The sequence below is a fragment of the Rhinoderma darwinii genome, chromosome 8 (genome assembly GCF_050947455.1).
Source record: "Rhinoderma darwinii isolate aRhiDar2 chromosome 8, aRhiDar2.hap1, whole genome shotgun sequence".
NCBI lineage: Eukaryota > Metazoa > Chordata > Amphibia > Anura > Rhinodermatidae > Rhinoderma > Rhinoderma darwinii.
The window spans coordinates 11,845,960-11,867,583 of record NC_134694.1 but is presented as its reverse complement, the minus strand read 5'-3'; the positions used below and the strand labels follow the sequence as shown (position 1 = coordinate 11,867,583).

General features: G+C 43.7%; 1 protein-coding gene across 2 annotated transcripts in view; it reads right to left on the bottom strand.

Moving 5' to 3' along the window:
* The window catches only part of KCNT1 (potassium sodium-activated channel subfamily T member 1), a 203,350-nt gene extending 186,881 nt beyond the window's left edge, over positions 1-16,469 (bottom strand). For both annotated transcript variants that reach the window (XM_075835093.1, XM_075835094.1), the window contains exons 1-2: positions 16,422-16,469; positions 10,713-12,167 (exon numbers count right to left, since the gene is read on the bottom strand). In XM_075835093.1, the coding sequence (XP_075691208.1) occupies positions 10,713-10,879 (167 nt within the window). In that variant the 5' untranslated portion in view covers positions 10,880-12,167; positions 16,422-16,469. The remainder of the gene's footprint in view (positions 1-10,712; positions 12,168-16,421) is intronic.
* Between the last annotated feature and the right edge of the window lie 5,155 nt (positions 16,470-21,624).

Here is a 21,624-nt window from a genome sequence, read left to right as displayed (position 1 = left end):
CCCGCTTCGCATCTGTGACTGCTAGCATGACGCCACCATTTGGTGAGCTGGCCCATAATACCTCGTTCGTCTTCTGCTCCGTCTGCTTTCATTTAAGTGGTGCCCAGAACAAAAGATAGAAAATGACTGCACTGAAATCCTGGTTATATTCAGTGTTTTAGTATAACGCTGCCTCCAAGACATGAGCCAACTCTTTCCTTTTGAGTGGCAAATGCCTGGGACGAGCGTAGAGTTACAAGCCTTTAATACGGCATTTCATAATCCAGAAATTCTGAGTCTAAGGGAAAAATCGGAAGCAGAACGTCTTCAAACATCTGCCCATTGATTGCAATGTGAAAAACAGCGTTCTGTTCTGACGGGCCGTTTTTTAAAAAAACTGCTGCGTAAAAAAACGTCCGCGAAAAATAAGTGCAGGTCACTTCTCGGGACGTTCTTGGAGCCGTTTTTCATAGACTCTATTTAAAACCGCTCCAAAAACGGACGTGAAAAACGCAGTGAAAATCGTGAGTGGCTTAAAAAACATCCGAAAATAGGCCATGTGAAGATACCCTAACACTTAGCACAGAGCTACAAATTAATCTGAAATATCACAAGGACATGAGGAGAGGGCTGAGAAGAATGAACCAATTAATTTTGTAAAAATCATTGCAATGCTGCTGCCTTGTAATTTTGTCCCAACTATAGTTTAAAATTTTTATTTATTTAAATCAACTTTACGCCGTATTGTTTATATTGTGGTTTGTTTACAATATTTTGCGCTTACGCAATGAAAGCAATTTCATTGCGCAAGTCGCATTAAAAGTCTGTACATTGCGCCCGTGTTCGAGGCATCCTAAGCCTCCTCAATACCCGGGCACTGAGGGATAACATGAATGAAATATAAGGGTATGTTCACACGAGGTCATTACGTCGGTAATTGACGGACGTATTTCGGCCGCAAGTCCCGGACCGAACACAGTGCAGGGAGCCGGGCTCCTAGCATCATAGTTATGTACGATGCTAGGAGTCCCTGCCTCTCCGTGGAACTACAGTCCCGTACTGAAAACATGATTACAGTATGGGACAGTTGTCCGGCAGCGAGGCAGGGACTCCTAGCGTCGTACATAACTATGATGCTAGGAGCCCGGCTCCCTGCACTGTGTTCGGTCCGGTACTTGCGGCCGAAATACGTCCGTCAATTACGGACGTAATGACCTCGTGTGAACCCAGCCTAATAGTGCTCGCATTGAGACGTAATCTAAGAAAGAATGGGGCGGGTATTGAGGAGGCCTGAAACACAGGCGCAAAGAACTTACTTAATGCGTCGGCGCAAGGGGAAGAAGACGTCATTCAGAAGAGACGAAGCAAGAAGACCGGAAGAGGAGCTTGTCAGGATTGAAGAAGACCGAACGAGAAGTCAGCGGAAGAGAAAAGTTCAGACGGTGGCGAAGTCACGTGACACTAGACGGAATTGGAAGACGTCTGCAACTTTGAGACGGTAAGTATATTTTAAAAATACTTTAATAAATATTTAATAGGTATTGCTGTATTGTTTTTCAAAAGTGGACAACCCTTTTGAAGGCGATGTCTAAATTAAGAAAACCCATTTCTAAATACCCTAATAGGAAATCCTCAGGTCCCCGAATCATAGCGGAGAGCAGCTATAAAGCATGTCCATTTTTACCATCCATTGATTTCAAAAGGCATGATGAAATCCTTAATTTCTCCTGTGGTGGCGCTGTAGGGAAATTGAACACTTAAGTCCAGGTTCCCTCACAGTTTACAGTTGTTCCTTGTAGGTCCCAGTAAGGGGGCACCTTGTGATCAGCTTATCATCAAGAGACAATTCTAACACAAAGGGATTATCCAAAGCGGACAAGATCTTTAATTTCACACAACCATAATACAAGCGCAAATTAGGGTCTGTAGTATGGTCGCTACCACCGGACCCCTTGAGGTGTTACTGAACCAAACTTAGATCCCCACATGGCACCATATCGGTAGTGTCGTCTGGCTCCATTGGAGGTATACCACTGGATCCCATTCAACTCCAACCAAAATTAGAGGGGACAGGAAGCTGAGATATAGGGGGCTATTTGTTGGTGACATGGAGGAATTGATTCTTCCCTTCATACCAGCCAGCAATAAGCTTTATAGAATGCAGAATTACTGCGGCTTAGATGACCGCAATATAGTTGACTGTAGTAAACGGCAAGGGCTAGTGGCAACCACATTGTGGCTGAACTGCATCAGCGATACCACACATTATTCAAAAAAAGCTCCAACGTTCCAAGTCACGTTTTTTTTTATTTGTTCCATTGCATCTACAATTAAAAATGAAGCAAATTAGCAAATAGTCTTAATTTGAAATCTCCTACCGTTATACGTTTACAGTTCCTATGGAGACCTATGCGTCTCCATGGTAACAGACTACAAACAACCCCTGTGTGTAGTCTTATCCTACAGGCCATCTATCTGTCCATTTTAGATGCATTGCAACAATTGGAAAAAAATTACATTTACAGACCTACTTAGTGTCAACCTGTCATGCCCTCAGTAAACTGGCATAAAAGTCAACATTAACATTGTAGTTCGTATGACACAGGCAGAGGCTAGGATTATTGCAATGTCCTCCGGTGATTCCCAGATGCCAGCTCCAGCCATAGTTATGGCATTAGATTGCAGGGAGCCCGCAGACCTCAGGCCGTTATGACTTCCACCACATGCGTTAATCTTTTTATCATCCCATAAGCTATTTGTAAGTGTGAGTTAAAATTCTGGATCACAGCCGGCAAACTGCTATTGGCAAGAGCTGAATGAAAAATATTTCTCTATTAATTATTCCAAGGAGGAACAATGTATACAAGATGATCCCACACAGGCGAATGAACAAACACCTTCATACTGTAGTAAACAACACAGAAAAAAACATGGCGGTCACCGCTGTCATGGTAGTCTTGGGTGTGTAACAGGTGGCGTCACTTGTCACTACTGAAGGGGGCGCCACTGGCCATGATGCTTGCACCCCCTATCCCGCACTTGGTGAGTGAACCTATAGAAAGCAGCTATATTCCCTAGTTTAATGATTGGGCAGTGTTATATGGGCACTGTATGGTTACATTTGGGCACTATATGGTACACCATAACAGGGGGGAGTCAATAAAAGGTGCTGCACAGGGCACCATCCGGTCTAAGGCCGGGCCCGATCATGTGAAGTTGTGTGACTTGTCATTTACGTCTACTATAGTTAAGATGGAGGAGGTTGTGCAATCGGAAAGGCAAAAAATATGACTGGTAGCCAAGAGCTCTGTATTTTTGAGGTGCCCATACACATTACACCTGTTCCAAATTATTATGCACATTGGATTTAAGTGTCATAAACATTTAGTTATTAGTTTTTCAATGAAACTCATGGATGGTATTGTGTCTTAGGCTGGGTTCACACGACCTATTTTCAGACGTAAACGAGGCGTATTATGCCTCGTTTTACGCCTGAAAATACGGCTCCAATACGTCGGCAAACATCTGCCCATTCATTTGACTGTGTTTGCCAACGTACTGTGCCGACGACCTGTAATTTACGCGTCGTCATTTGACAGCTGTCAAAAGACGACGCGTAAAATTACAGCCTCGTCAAAAGAAGTGCAGGACACTTCTATACATTATATGCGGGACACTTCTATACATTATATGCAGGACACTTATATACATTATATGCAGGACACTTATATACATTATATGCGGGACACTTCTATACATTATATGCGGGACACTTCTATACATTATATGCGGGACACTTCTATACATTATATGCAGGACACTTATATACATTATATGCGGGACACTTCTATACATTATATGCAGGACACTTCTATACATTATATGCGGGACACTTCTATACATTATATGCGGGACACTTCTATACATTATATGCGGGACACTTCTATACATTATATGCGGGACACTTCTATACATTATATGCGGGACACTTCTATACATTATATGCGGGACACTTCTATACATTATATGCAGGACACTTATATACATTATATGCGGGACACTTCTATACATTATATGCGGGACACTTCTATACATTATATGCGGGACACTTCTATACATTATATGCGGGACACTTCTATACATTATATGCGGGACACTTCTATACATTATATGCGGGACACTTCTATACATTATATGCGGGACACTTCTATACATTATATGCGGGACACTTCTTGGGACGTTTTTGGAGCGGTTTTCTCATAGACTCTATTGATAACGGCTCCAAAAATGGCCCGAAAAACGTGAGTTGCTCAAAAAACGTCTGAAAATCAGGTGCTGTTTTCCCTTGAAAACAGCTCCGTATTTTCAGACGTTTTTGGCTCAGCGTGTGAACATACCCTAAGGGCTCTGCGGATCATTGTAATCAATCTCAGACACCTGTAATAACTAGTTTGCCAGGTGTGCCCAATCAAAGGAAAACTACTTAAGAAGGACGTTCCACATTATTAAACAGGCCACAGGTTTCAGGCAATATGGGAAAGAAAAAGGATCTCTCTGCTGCCGAAAAGCGTGAAATTTTGTAAGGGCCCCATAGCAGCTGCATGGTCTGCCTCTATGGTAGGAACAGCCTTGCCTCTGCCTTAGACCTGTAAAGCGTCACATGAAGTCCCTACGGTTCCATATTATAGATTCATGATAGTCCACGGCCCGCTTTTCGATGCCTCCGTGTGAGTGACCGCAATAGGACACCGAACAGATGGCCTTCTCTATAGTGAACGTCTTCTGACAAATTCCCTATAAAGTGTAAACTTCCACGAGACCAAAAAACAAAAGCAAAAACTTTTTCTTATTATTATTTCCTTTTGGGGTAAATATATTCGGGATATTTAATTTCACAGTCATGTAATGATAGCTCAGTTGTCTTTTTTGTTTTCAGTGTATATACATAAAAAAATACTAGAGCCACTTGTGATAGACAAATATTTTCCAAGCCCGGCGGCACATGGGCTTATTATGTGTTGTTTTCCTAAGGATCAAAGACCAGTATTGGAATTGTGATGTCCGGCTCCTGACTGGTCCCGTCCATCTGCACGACAAGATGAAGCCCAGCGTGGGACCGGGTCCGACGAGGGGGGCCTGTTTACTAAAGGAAACCTGCCAAGCTCAGAGAATGTGCGACTGTCAGGGATATTCGCTGCCTCCCGCCACGACAGTGAATCGGATGATGTTTCGTTCAGCAGGAAAAGCCGAGGTGTACGATCATAAACAAGTGCGCAGCCAATGCCGACAATGGGCAAAAACTTTCCGGGGGTAAACTACTGACACAGTGGCAGGTTATTAGCATTGAGCACACACCCTGGACCGGCTGTGAAATGTAATAGAGATGACCGCGCGTGACCCTTGAGGGCCTAAGATGCTGCAGAACCCCTTGTTGGGCATTTACAAAGGCTTCCGATTTAAGTGCTGGTTCACGCCCCCCCCCTATGCTATTCTAGAGTTGGGCCGTGTAACCTTCAGACTGGTCCTCATTCCATTGTTTTTAATAGCTACATGGAAACCCTCAACAAGCTGCTGTTGACAAATCTGCTATTCTTATTATGGGTTCTCTATAGTACTTTGAGAGCACAATTATGTCCTGCTGTCAATATACCATGGGTTTGATTGTCTTATTAACACTTTAATACCCCGCTCGGAGCCCTGTTACCCCTTACTCAATGCAAGTGGGAGATATTTTTGTGTTAAGCAGACTATTTGGTGTTCATGATCTGAGCTTCAGGGTGTATTAGGCCACGTTTCCACCTCAAAATGTAAAATCCACACCTAAAAACGCATCAAGAACGCAAAATATTAATTTTGGAATTTAGCTGCGGTTTTGATGCAGATTGCGCATCCAATTCCGCAATGTGTGCATGTAGCCTCAATCATAACAAGTCGCCTCTCCTGACATCTCTTTTTTTTTTTTTTTTTTAGTAAACACTTGTATTTCCCATAAAATAACAATTCTGCAGCATCTTTTCTCAGAACTGTGCATTGGGCCATTCCTCTGTTATTCCTCCTGGAAGTGTGTGAATAAATGGACAAGTAAGCATTACCATTCCTCTTGTCCCCACACACTCTGACACTTTTAGCACTGATTATACAGCGTCAATATAAGTAGGGACACGCACCATTGACAAGAATATCGGTGACACCCAGTTGTCCTATATTTCCAGGAGTAATAACACAGGAATCGCACAGTACAGCGTTTTAAAAAAATTTGCTCAAAGTTTTATTTCACTTTTTAGATCCTATCCCCCTTACTATACAGTAGGTGGCAGGGATATTATTTGGATCTTTAGCACAAGTTGGCATTGGCTATGTCCTTCCACGCACTCGTCTGCCCACACTCAGCTGTTAATGTCTCATTATTTCTAGAGCTCAAAGACAGATCCTGTACGTTCCCTCTCCGGAGACACGGGTATTTTTTTGATGACCAGCAGTTTTTAGCATGACGCAAGCGGATGCTGCGAGGGATGGTTCACCAGCGAGGATCTGCAGATCACTAGTTATTTAGCACATTGAGTGTTTCCTTTAGGGCAGATTGGGAGATCGTGTCCTGTGTGTGCTGAGTCGTCTTTTTCTGCATTGGGCTACGTTCACACATCGGTGGGGTTCCTCACAGCGTTTTTTTTTTTTTTTCTAGAATCAAACACTGCGGCCAGATGTAACTTTAAAGTCGATAATAAAAGAGGGTTTGTGGTATTTTTTGCTGAAGTTTTGGGGTCAGTGGTGTTTTTTTAGGCTTTTTATTTTTTTCCCCCATAGGCTTCCCTATAGGACTTTAAAGACACCAGAAAAAATACATGTACAAAATGAACCTAAATAAGACGCATTGAATGTAAAAAATACTGACTTTTTTACATGATGGTTTTTATGCCGTTTTAAAATGCCAAATAAATACCCAGTGTGAAGGCGGCATAAAGGGACTTGTAGGTGGTCGGAGGATTTTGTTTGATGCTGTCCATGGGACCGTAGGCTTTGCTATTCCCCCTCAGGACTACAGCTGCTGACTCTGACATACTGCAGGTGTTACGGGATCTCCTCCAGGCCTAAGGGTATGTTAAGACAGAGCAGTCAAATTTTCTGTTTATAGCAATTCCAGCAAAACCGCTGCATTTTGCCCTAATTTCTCGGTAATCGCTGTAATAAACCGCAACTTGACCGCACCGTATGAATATACCCTAAACCTGGACTTCCACTCAAGAGAATTTCAGTAGCCCTCAAAACTGTCCTTCGGGTACATGCCTCTCGACCCTCCTGGGTTCCGGGCAATGTCCCGCTGTCCCGGACAGCCGGCAGCATGTCCTGGTTTCAACTGTATCTGTGTCCTCAGAAATACAGTAGTGGAGCAGGGAGCTGAGAGGCGTGATACAGTGACATCATCGCGCCTGTCTGCGCCAAACCACACACGTCAGAAACCGGAAAATACCTGCAGAGGGATCTCCTCCAATATAGTGGGGCATATACTGTGTGTGAGGGCAGCTATGGGGGCATTATATTGTGTGTAGGAGGCACTATGGGGCATATACTGTGGGTGGGGGCAGCTATGGGGGCATTATATTGTGTGTAGGAGGCACTATGGGGCATTATACTGTGTTTGAGGGCAGCTATGGGAGCATTATACTGTGTGTAGGAGGCACTATGGGGCATATACTGTGGGTGGGGGCAGCTATGGGGGCATTATATTGTGTGTAGGAGGCACTATGGGGCATTATACTGTGTGTGAGGGCAGCTATGGGAGCATTATATTGTGTGTAGGAGGCACTATGGGGCATTATACTGTGTGGGAGAACTTTGAGGGCCCTATACTGTGTGTCAGGGGACTTAAATGGTGTGTGGGGGGGGCACTATAAGGGCATTATAGAGTTTTGAGGGCACATTTAGGGCATTTTATTGTGTGGGGGGGACATTATACTGTGTTGGGAACTATTGGGGCATTATACTGTGTGGGGAGCACTATGGAGGTATCATACTGTGTGGCGAGGCACTATTCCTGTGTGTGGGGCACTCTGGATGCATGATGTTGTCTGGGGCACTATGAAGGCAAGATACTGTGTGGGGGTACTATTGGGCCATGATACTGTGTGGGGGTACTATTGGGCGATGATACTGTGTGGGGGCACAAAGGGAACTGGGTATGCATGGACAGGGTTTGGACAAGGATTGGGTGGGGTTAGAGGTCTGGTTTAACGTAAAAAAAAATTGCCTTTAGTTGTCCCTCTTTACTTGAAAGTTGTGAGGTATAAGTATCAGTACACATGCAGGATTTGATCAGGTTTTTTTTAATGCAGTTTTAAAAAAACAAAAACAAAAAAAACCAGGGGTGGATCATGTTATCACTATTTATCACTTTCACCTCTCCATGGGCACTTGCTCTTGTACTGATTTTCAGATTGTGCAGGACTTTTGAGGGGCATTTTAAAGGATAAGTTTCCATATCAAAGCTTAAAGGGTGACTAAACTTTCACAAAACTTCTGACATGTCAGAAGTTTTGGTCGGTGGGGGTCGGAGCAATGAGACCCCCACTGATCGCTAAAACGAAGTGGCAGAAGCGCTCTTGTGAGTGCTAAGCCCCTTCGTTTCTGATCGGCTGTTCTCGGAAAGCCGATGTAGCGGTGAACGGGCTCATAGAGTTTTTATTGAGTCGTACACCATTACATCAGCTTTCCGAGAAAGTGCTCAGACCCCCACCGATCAAAACTTCTGACATGTCACTATAACATGTCAGAAGTTTTCTGAAAGTTTAGTTACCCTTTAACTAGTGGGCACCCAAAAAATACCCCCCACACCGGAAGTGCATTGTTCGGTAGGGCTTATCCTAATAGGTTTTGTGGGTGGATCAGGGTGGGGCTTAAAGTGTCCCATTAATGGTAAACACTACATCCTTTAATGAGACCTCTAGACTTCCCTGGTACTTCATGGTGTCACAGGGGTGCAGATACTTCACTCAATCTCCACTGGGCACCATTGTATCCACCTTTTGGTTGGTTATGTTTAAAGGAACACTCTGGGCAAAACTAATACTGTGCAGGGTCTGAGGGGGCGGAGCATGACACAGGGATTTAAAGAACATCAGGCAAAACTAATACTGTTATGCCTGTGGAGTGTTCCTTTAAGGAAATGGGTTTTTATTCTAGAAACCATAAAATGATATCTATACCTAGTGATGTAGGATTACAGGTCTAGGAGGATTTTATTGCCTTTCTCCTATTCAGACCCCGAACGTTATTCTCGGGGAGCGGGTCTACAGGAGCATTATTACATTTATTGCCCAGCTGTCCAGGCATGCTAGGAGTTGTAGTTCTGCAACAGCTCGGGTCACACAACTTGGAGACCACTGCCAAATTCTCTATTGTCCCGACCAAGATTGACAGAATTATCTTCATTCATTTATTTCCTTATGGGTACAGACCGACATTACTACAGATCATTGCATTTCTGCAGAGCATTGTTCTGTTCCGATACATATCTGTATATGATTGGCCTCTTTGCAGACCTGCAGAGCATTGCTGCCTTCGGTAGTCTCCATATATAGTGTGCCCGTTATCAGTTTACTGACCCCCAATTCAGATCTGCAGAACATCATTCCATTTCCTTCAATGTAACCAACAGGTTTAATGCTGTTGCTTGTTACATGACTGACCTCACAAGAGATATGCAGACTATTGCTCTGTTTTTTCGACAACCTTCCTGCTGCATACCGCAGATTATTTGATTTAATTGATGTGCAGATTATTGCTCTGGTGCTCTATTACTCTGTGTTATCAACCATTTTCCAGCTACATATTGACAGCTTCTGCAGATCTTCATTCAATGGCCTCTTTAGAGACCTGCAGACTATTGCAGTATTGATCTATTGCTCTGTTTTATCTACCCTCTAATCTATAATGATGGATTCCGCAGATCATGAATTGGATGGACTCTGCAGATTATTGCTCTGTTTTATCTACCATCTTCCTGCTATATAATGGTAGATTTTGCAGATCAATAATTCGATGGACTCCTCTGCAGACTATTGCTCTGTTTAATCTATCACCTTTCAGCTATATATTGATAAATTCGGCAGATCATTCTTGCTGCAGGTTATTGCCCTGTTCCTCTATTTTATCTGCCGCCTTCCTTTTATACAGTACATTGATCGATTCTGCAAATCATGCATTCAATGTACTCTTTAAAGATCTGCAGACTATTGCTCTGTTTTATCGACCACCTTCCTTATAGATATTGACAGATTATACAAATCATTCATTTACCTGACTCTTTAAATATTTGCAGACTATTGCTCTATTTTATCTACCCCCTTTTTATACCTATTGATAGATTCTGCAGATCACTCATATTCAGTGGGCTCTCTAGAGACGTGCAGACTATTGCTCTATTTTATCAACCACCTTCCTGCTACATATTGTTAGATCATATATAAACTTATATATACTCTGCTCACACGGAACAGCAATCCTGGACAACCCAACTTCTCTTAGCATGTCCAAACTCATTCCTGCTGGGACTTTTTGTCCCCCTTCAGATACAAATCCCAAAGTGACAACTCTTATACTCTACTCACATAGTCCATCATCTTGACTAAAGACGGTTCTAGGTCCCTCAAGATACTATTTATCAATGATATAATACATTATAATAAGTCATTTTCCATTAACCCTGTCATAGTCTATAGGGGTTCACCAAGCCTTACCTGGACGTATATTTGTGGGTGCTGCCATCATCATAGACAAAGGTCTGGTTGGTATAACATTCACTGCACATCCTCCTGCCACACTCTCCTGGATGATGGGGGTTATGTTGGTGGGATGTAGACTTGTAGACACCTTGGAGGCTTTTGTCCTTGTCTGAAAATGGCATCCCAGCAAAGACTTGCTACTAGTAGATACGGACAGAACATGAAGTCCTTAGTTTTTGCTCTGTAGCTTGTCCCCAGTGGGTGTCAGAACATCTGTACCTTCTCCAGTCTCCGGGCTGATGTCCTGCAGGTGGAGCAGAGACCAACCAGAGACATTTCCATTTGGTCTTTAAATGCCCAATCCAGGGAGTGGAGGAGTAGAGGTAAGTGCCAGGTCCCCAGCACCACCTACCTCAGTCACTAGTCCTGTGACTCTCATGCAACTGATAGGAAGGACGTTGTGGCAGCAGCAGCCAGGAATAGATTATCTTCAACCTGGAAAAGCTGTGAGGGTGAGAATTCCTCCTCCAAGCCTTGTTTTAGCCATTTAATCTTTCTTCTTTTGTTAAAATCCTGGGATTTTTTTTTTTCTCTCTCCTTAGAATTGATTGCCCAGTTCACACTGTGGTTTAATTTTCCATAAAAGTCAATTCTATTCCCCCATCTAATGGCCAGTTTGGGTATTGCATGCACTTTTTTATTTATTTTTTACTATGTAAAGTCAAAAGGAGTTGGGCAAAGGGGTGAAATGAAGGAAATAAATGAATCCGTTCTTCAAGACATGAATGAATTTGAATTGGCATGCTGGGAGTTGTAGTTTTATAATAGCTGGGGAGCCACAGGTTGGAGACCGCTGCATTAGAAACAACCCCTTTGGCTGCCATGGGGAACACTGAGAAGAAAGTTGAGCCCATTCCCTTTTTAAATGGGTGCTGTGAGCCTGTGCAGGGTTGCCCCTTTCCACTAAAAGCAAGCAAAAATGAGGGGAACCAGTCTATAAGTCCCGTCTTCCCTCTAAGCATTGGGGAGAGGGGGCATTTGGCAGGACTGGGGCATTGTGGAATCAGAATGGATCCAATGGAGGAGTCCTATAACACACAGCTCAGATACCGGGACCTCCCATCACCAGCAGAGGGCCCCATTTTGATTTCTTCTATGGAACTGGGGGTCCATGAGGGGGCAATGAAACCCCCTGCATCTGATAGATAAGGACTAGGGAAAATTGCAATTCTAATGACCCCTTTGCATGTTCGTCTTGGCGTCAGTAATGCTGGGTCCTCCTCCACATGACTCAGTTCTTGCACAGATCCTCATCACATATTATATAACTGGATGGGTCACACCACAGAGAAGCTGCACATTGCCCTATACATAGTCTATTTCTGCTCAGTAAAAGCAGATTTAGATCGGAATCCAGATCAGAACATGCTGGGAGTTGTAGTTTCGCAAATGCAGGATTGTTGTAGAGCACTGGAATCAAGCACATGAACATCATTTCATTCTGCTAGTTGGATAAATACTTGACATTACTTATGTTGAACTGATCCTGAATTACAACCTGTATTATACTCCACAGCTGCACTCACTATTCTGCTAGTGAAGTCACTTTGTACATATATTACGTTACTTATCCTGTACTGATCCTGAATTACAGCATGGAATTATACTCAGGAGCTGTATTCACAATTCTAGTTGCTTCAGAGATTACATTTCCCAGCATGCCCTAGTTATTGTACTGTATAGAGCAGTGCTCTCCAACCTGTGGTTCTCCAGCTGTTGCAAAATTGGCTGCCAGGGCGCACTGGGAATTATAATTCTGCCACCGCCACAGTCCCGCAGGTCGGAGAACACTTGTATAAAGCTTGCTTTGGAAATTTGCATTCTGGGAAGTGTTATTCTAACACTAGACACTGTACAGAAATCTGATGTAGTAAAGACGAACTGCACAATTATGTGTTCCCAATGCAACCCCCCATGGCTGCCACATTATTGCCAGTGCCATCACCATGGCACTGGCATTGTACAATGTTCCACACATTTGCACATTTTGTATACTGGGATCACACAATAAATCAGTACCATTTGTATGTAATGGACTTACTAACATGGTCGTTTATATACTAGTATTGACCTGATATTGACAGGTATTTGCCGGCAGTCATATAATGTCGTATGGTAATAATGCAGTTAGTACGATCAATATAGTCTAAAGCGCCATCATTTACCTACTATGTCATTTACATTGATTTTAATTCTGTCCCTTGTATAGAGAGGTCTATTTAGTAAATGCAAAGGAAAATATATATTATGGTACAGCCCCACCTAGTGGCCATTATTATGCATTGCAGCCTCTTTAAGTCTCTGTTCACATTTGTGTTGGGGTCGCGTTCTGACGTTCCGTCGGAGCTTTCCGTCAGAACGGGACCCTGAACAGACACAAACCGACATGAATGGAAACCAGAGGTTTCCGTTTTCATCACCATTGATTTCAATGGTGACGGATCCGGTGCCCCTGGTTTCCGTTTGTCTCTGTTGTGCACCGGATCCGTCGTTTTGCCGGAAGCAATAGTAGTCGACTACGCTGTTCAGGGTCCCGCTCAGATGGAACGTCAGAACTGGACCCCAACGCAGATGTGAACAGAGCCTAAGATCAACCTGTATATTTCTCTTACAACATTGGTCAACAACCTGTGGCTCTCAAGCCTGTGGTGGGCATATACCACCTGGAGCCCAGAGTTCGTGTAGGCGAAGATTCAGCTACTATACCAAATGGAGGTGTCTCATTTCGACAATCCCTTTTTCAATATAAAATTAGCTCGGAGATCGGCTGATCGCCACGGGTCCGGCTACAGAAGCCCCCAGTGACTAGTTCTTCTCGCCAGGGAAGGTTGCAGCCACTACAGACAAAATGTAGTATTACATGCCAGCCATTCAAATGAATAGCCAACCATGTCATACACAGGAGGGCCGGGTCCGCCAGGCTGGCAGCTGCTCTGTGCTTTGGCTAGAGGGAGGTAAGTGTTGGACTGGGGGTGGTTGGATGGTTGTCATAGCCGTGTGGGGGCCTAATAAAGGACCCCAGGTCTGCCATAGCTGTGCTCCTATTAAAAAATGTTGACAATTTGAATAATGTTTTTGTAATATACAAAAAGAAACAAATTTAAAAAGTACAAAAGAAAACACTTTTCCCATTTCTCCCCTAAAGTAATGTAAAAAACAAAATAAACTAATTATTTAAAAAAAACTGGCGTCCGTAAAACTCTGAACTATTATAACATAACGTTATTTTTACCCGCATGGTGAATTGCTGTTTATTTGTCACCTTACCTCGCAAATTAAATGGTATAAAAAGGGTTAAAAAATTGCATGTAGCCCAGAATGGTACCAATAAAAACTACAGCTCGCCCCGCAAAAAAAACCTCACACCTCTCCATTGACTGAAAATAATAAAAAAATTGTGTATGCTTTTATAAAAGTAGTAGATCATAAAAAAAAACCGATACATTTGGTATCGCCATAATCTTCAACAAAAAATAAGCCCTCATACGGCTATTTCAATGAAAAAATATAAAAGTTATGGCATTTGGAAGACGGGACAGAAAAAACAAAAATAAAATGACACCGTCTCCAAAATATATAATCCATACACAGAAAATAAGCGTGTGTCCGATCCTGTATCATGACGTTTTTTCCCTTTTCCTGTTCTTTTGACTATAAATGGTGCGTGATATAATGAACGGTCAGATATAGGGGCGACGGGGCGGACTTTTATTTCCTGTGCACCGCGCCTAAACAAAAAGTATCCAATTAAAACTCTGCACTGCCTGTAATTGGAGTCACCCACGCACTGGTATACAATCCCGGGCACGGTTAATAAGTTTGGTGGACTCCTGCCAAATCTGAAACCTCTCCTCCGATAACATTCAATGACCATCTCTCACTTATTACAGGGTGTGACCTCTTTTTTGTAGTATTGGGTGTAGAGCGGGTGTTGTATTGTAGGTTTTATATACGGATATATAGATGATGTGATACTGCAGCTGGTCTCATTGTATGATCGAATTCTTTATTTAAAGGCAACCTGTCACGTTGAACATGGCGTCCTAGCTGCAGAAAACGTGTTCTAGAGCAGGAGGAGCTGAGTGCATTGTCTATAGATTTGTGGAAAAAGATTCAGTAGAAGATCCCGCCTCACCCATGCTTAAGAGTCCAGTGGGCGGTCCTACTCAGTGACTGACAGCAGCGAAGACTGTAAATCTTCGAGCGAGACCGCCCACTGGGCGTATAAACCCAGAGAAAGCAGCGAGTTACATCAATAAAGGACAATTATATATTAATCTACTCATCTCCTCCTACTCTATAACATGCCGCCTGCAGAGAGGACGCCATAGTTGAAGTATAACTAAACTTTCATAAAAATTTAGATGTCCTACTGATATAAGAGGGTGTCCGAGCGCTCAAATCCCCACCGATCGCTAAAACTAAGCCGTAGAAGCGCTCAGGTGACCGCTGTGCCGCTACGTTTGATTGGCTCTGCTCTTCTCGTAAAGCCGAGCAAACGGTGTACAGACTGATAGAGTTTCTATAGAAGAGTCTCAAGCAAAGTCGAACAGAATCTAAGCAGCTCAGCGCTCACCTGAGCGATTCTGCCGCTTCATTCTAGCGATCGGTGGGGGTCTCAGTGCTTTTTATGAAAGTTTTGTTACACTTTAACATGACAAGTTTCCTTTAAATAATGGATTTGGACATGCAATTGACTTAAAAGGGACAGTCCCGGCAAAACTTATACTGTATTATTGGTGCTTTTATTTCCTGTGTCATGCCCCGCCCCTACAGACCCTGCATTAGGTATCAGTGAGGTCGATTTATCAATGTATTCCCTTACATTAAAAATGATGACATTCAGGTCAAACACAATATTAATCCAGCCCCCGAGCCACTTTTTCCAACACAATTTCTGAATGTGTAAGTAGGCGGAGGTTCGGGGCCGCAAAAAGTGCAACTTATTTATTTTTATTTTTTTTATATTTTTCTAATTAATGTCCAACCTGGTGTTTACAGCCTGCACTACATCAACTACACTGTGCAGGCCAAAAACCAGAGGGAGCAGAGTCAGAGGAATTTTCATATTTCATATTGACAGTGTTACTCAGTATCAGTCAGTGTTGGTCAGTATCAGTCAGTGTTGGTCAGTCAGTGTTCAGTCAGTGTTGGTCAGTCAGTGTTGGTCAGTCAGTGTTGGTCAGTATCGGTCAGTATCAGTCAGTGTTGGTCAGTCAGTGTTGGTCAGTCAGTGTTGGTCAGTCAGTGTTGGTCAGTCAGTGTTGGTCAGTCAGTGTTGGTCAGTATCAGTCAGTGTTGGTCAGTCAGTGTTGGTCAGTCAGTGTTGGTCAGTCAGTGTTGGTCAGTCAGTATTAGTCAGTGACCAACAAGGACTAATACTGACTGACCAACCCTGACTAATACTGACTGACCAACCCTTACTAATACTGACCAACACTGACTGACCAACACTGACTGACCAACACTGACTGACCAACACTGACTGACCAACACTGACTGACCAACACTGACTAATACTGACTGACCAACAGTCAGTGTTGGTCAGTCAGTATTAGTCAGTGTCGGAGGGTGGGTGGTTGCGGGCTGGGGGGGGTTGTGTGCCCACCCCTTCAGAGCAGGGCACAATGCAGGCAGTTATAGTGAAACATGCCGATGAATCACCTATTGCAGGAAATGGACTCCCTCCTGACTCCTACGCGGCACCAGACTGCACCGACTTGAGCAGTTGAGCCGGGGGGCGGAGCAGAAATAAGCATAGCACGGATTGGCTGAAGATCAGCCAACCAGTGCTATGCTTAAAAGCAGAGTTTATAGCCGCACGTAGCGGTACGCAGCAGCCAGGAAAGAAACAATCACAGGCGCTAGCATCTCCCGGTGCCGCTGAGATGCTGTTTCGAACACAGCCAGCAGGGGGCAATCATTTCATTGGTCGGAGCCCAGGCCCACCGGAGAATCCTCCGATGGGCTAGTCTGACTAATACTGACTGACCAACACTGACTGACCAACACTGACTGACCAACACTGACTAATACTGACTGACCAACACTGACTGACCAACACTGACTAATACTGACTGACTAATACTGACTGACCAATACTGACTGACCAATACTGACTGACCAATACTGACTGACCAACACTGACTGACCAACACTGACTAATACTGACTGACCAACACTGACTGACCAACACTGACTGACCAACACTGACTGATACTGACTGACCAACACTGACTGATACTGACTAACTAACACTGACTGACCAACACTGACTGACCAACACTGACTGACCAACACTGACTGACCAACACTGACTGACCAACACTGACTGACCAACACTGACTGACCAACACTGACTGACCAACACTGACTGACTGACCAACACTGACTGACTGACCAACACTGACTGACTGACCAACACTGACTGACTGACCAACACTGACTGACTGACCAACACTGACTGACTGACCAACACTGACTGACCAACACTGACTGACTAATATTGACTGACTAATATTGACTGACCAACACTGACTGACCAACACTGACTGACCAACACTGACTGACCAACACTGACTGACCAACACTGACTGACCAACACTGACTGACCAACACTGACTGACCAACACGGACTGACCAACACTGACTGACCAACACGGACTGACCAACACTGACTAATACTGACTGACCAATACTGACTAATACTGACTGACCAATACTGACTGACCAACACTGACTAATACTGACTGACCAATACTGACTGACCAACACTGACTAATACTGACTGACCAATACTGACTGACCAATACTGACTGACCAACACTGACTGACCAACACTGACTGACCAACACTGACTGATACTGACTGACCAACACTGACTGATACTGACTAACTAACACTGACTGACCAACACTGACTGACCAACACTGACTGACCAACACTGACTGACCAACACTGACTGACCAACACTGACTGACCAACACTGACTGACCAACACTGACTGACCAACACTGACTGACCAACACTGACTGACTGACCAACACTGACTGACTGACCAACACTGACTGACTGACCAACACTGACTGACTGACCAACACTGACTGACCAACACTGACTGACTAATATTGACTGACTAATATTGACTGACCAACACTGACTGACCAACACTGACTGACCAACACTGACTGACCAACACTGACTGACCAACACTGACTGACCAACACTGACTGACCAACACTGACTGACCAACACGGACTGACCAACACTGACTGACCAACACGGACTGACCAACACTGACTAATACTGACTGACCAATACTGACTAATACTGACTGACCAATACTGACTGACCAACACTGACTAATACTGACTGACCAATACTGACTGACCAACACTGACTGACCAACACTGACTGACCAACACTGACTGACCAACACTGACTGACCAACACTGACTAATACTGACTGACCAACACTGACTGACCAACACTGACTGACCAACACTGACTAATACTGACTGACCAACAATGACTGACCAACACTGACTAATACTGACTGACCAACACTGACTAATACTGACTGACCAACAATGACTGACCAACACTGACTGATACTGACTGACCAACACTGACTAATACTGACTGACCAACACTGACTGACCAACACTGACTGACCAACACTGACTGACCAACACTGACTGACCAACACTGACCAACACTGACTAATACTGACTGACCAACAATGACTGACCAACACTGACTGATACTGACTGACCAACACTGACTAATACTGACTGACTAATACTGACTGACCAACACTGACTGACCAACACTGACTGACCAACACTGACTGACCAACACTGACTGACCAACACTGACTGACCAACACTGACTAATACTGACTGACCAACACTGACTAATACTGACTGACCAACACTGACTAATACTGACTGACCAACACTGACTAATACTGACTGACCAACACTGACTAATACTGACTGACCAACACTGACTAATACTGACTGGCCAACACTGACTAATACTGACTAACCAACACTGACTAATACTGACTGACTAATACTGACTGACCAACACTGACCAACACTGACTGACCAACACTGACTGACCAACACTGACTGACCAACACTGACTGACCAACACTGACTGACCAACACTGACTGACCAACACTGACTGACCAACACTGACTGACTAACACTGACTGGCCAACACTGACTAATACTGACTGGCCAACACTGACTAATACTGACTGACCAACACTGACTAATACTGACTGACCAACACTGACTAATACTGACTGGCCAACACTGACTAATACTGACTGACCAACACTGACTAATACTGACTGACTAATACTGACTGACCAACACTGACTAATACTGACTGACCAACACTGACTGATACTGACTAACCAACACTGACTGATACTGACTGACCAACACTGACTAATACTGACTGACCAACACTGACTAATACTGACTGACCAACACTGACTGACCAACACTGACTAATACTGACTGACCAACACTGACTAATACTGACTGACCAACACTGACTGACCAACACTGACTAATACTGACTGACCAACACTGACTGACCAACACTGACTGACCAACACTGACTGACCAACACTGACTGACCAACACTGACTGACCAACACTGACTGACCAACACTGACTGACCAACACTGACTGACCAACACTGACTAATACTGACTGACCAACACTGACTAATACTGACTGACCAACACTGACTAATACTGACTGGCCAACACTGACTAACACTGACTGACCAACACTGACTAATACTGACTGACCAACACTGACTAATACTGACTGACCAACACTGACTAATACTGACTGACCAACACTGACTAATACTGACTGACCAACACTGACTAATACTGACTGACTAATACTGACTGACCAACACTGACTGATACTGACTGACCAACACTGACTGATACTGACTGACCAACACTGACTGATACTGACTAACCAACACTGACTAACACTGACTGACCAACACTGACTAATACTGACTGGCCAACACTGACTAATACTGACTGACCAACACTGACTAATACTGACTGACCAACACTGACTAATACTGACTGACCAACACTGACTAATACTGACTGACCAACACTGACTAATACTGACTGACCAACACTGACTAATACTGACTGACTAATACTGACTGACCAACACTGACTGATACTGACTGACCAACACTGACTGATACTGACTGACCAACACTGACTGATACTGACTAACCAACACTGACTAACACTGACTGACCAACACTGACTAATACTGACTGACCAACACTGACTAATACTGACTGACCAACACTGACTAATACTGACTGACCAACACTGACTAATACTGACTGGCCAACACTGACTAATACTGACCAACACTGACTAATACTGACTGACCAACACTGACTAACCAACACTGACTAATACTGACTGACCAACACTGACTAATACTGACTGACTAATACTGACTGACCAACACTGACTAATACTGACTGACCAACACTGACTAATACTGACTGACTAATACTGACTGACTAATACTGACTGACCAACACTGACTAATACTGACTGACCAACACTGACTGATACTGACTGACCAACACTGACTAATACTGACTGACTAATACTGACTGACTAATACTGACTGGCCAACACTGACTAATACTGACTGACCAACACTGACTGATACTGACTGGCCAACACTGACTAATACTGACTGACTAATACTGACTGACCAACACTGACTAATACTGACTGACCAACACTGACTAATACTGACTGACCAACACTGACTAATACTGACTGACCAACACTGACTAATACTGACTGACCAACACTGACTAATACTGACTGACCAACACTGACTGATACTGACCAACACTGACTAATACTGACTGACCAACACTGACTAATACTGACTGACCAACACTGACTAATACTGACTGACCAACACTGACTGATACTGACTGACCAACACTGACTGATACTGACTGACCAACACTGACCGACACTGACTGACCAACACTGACTGACCAACACTGACTAATACTGACTGACCAACACTGACTAATACTGACTGGCCAACACTGACTAATACTGACTGACCAACACTGACTAACACTGACTGACCAACACTGACTAATACTGACTGGCCAACACTGACTAATACTGACTGACTAATACTGACTAACCAACACTGACTAATACTGACTGACCAACACTGACTAATACTGACTGGCCAACACTGACTAATACTGACTGACTAATACTGACTGACCAACACTGACTAATACTGACTGGCCAACACTGACTAATACTGACTAACCAACACTGACTAATACTGACTGACCAACACTGACTAACCAACACTGACTAATACTGACTGACCAACACTGACTAATACTGACTGACTAATACTGACTGACTAATACTGACTGACCAACACTGACTAATACTGACTGGCCAACACTGACTAATACTGACTGACCAACACTGACTGATACTGACTGACCAACACTGACTAATACTGACCAACACTGACTAATACTGACTGACCAACACTGACTGATACTGACCAACACTGACTAATACTGACTGACCAACACTGACTGATACTGACTGACCAACACTGACTAACACTGACTGGCCAACACTGACTAATACTGACTAACCAACACTGACTAATACTGACTAACCAACACTGACTAATACTGACTAACCAACACTGACTAATACTGACTGACCAACACTGACTAATACTGACTGACCAACACTGACTAATACTGACTGACCAACACTGACTAATA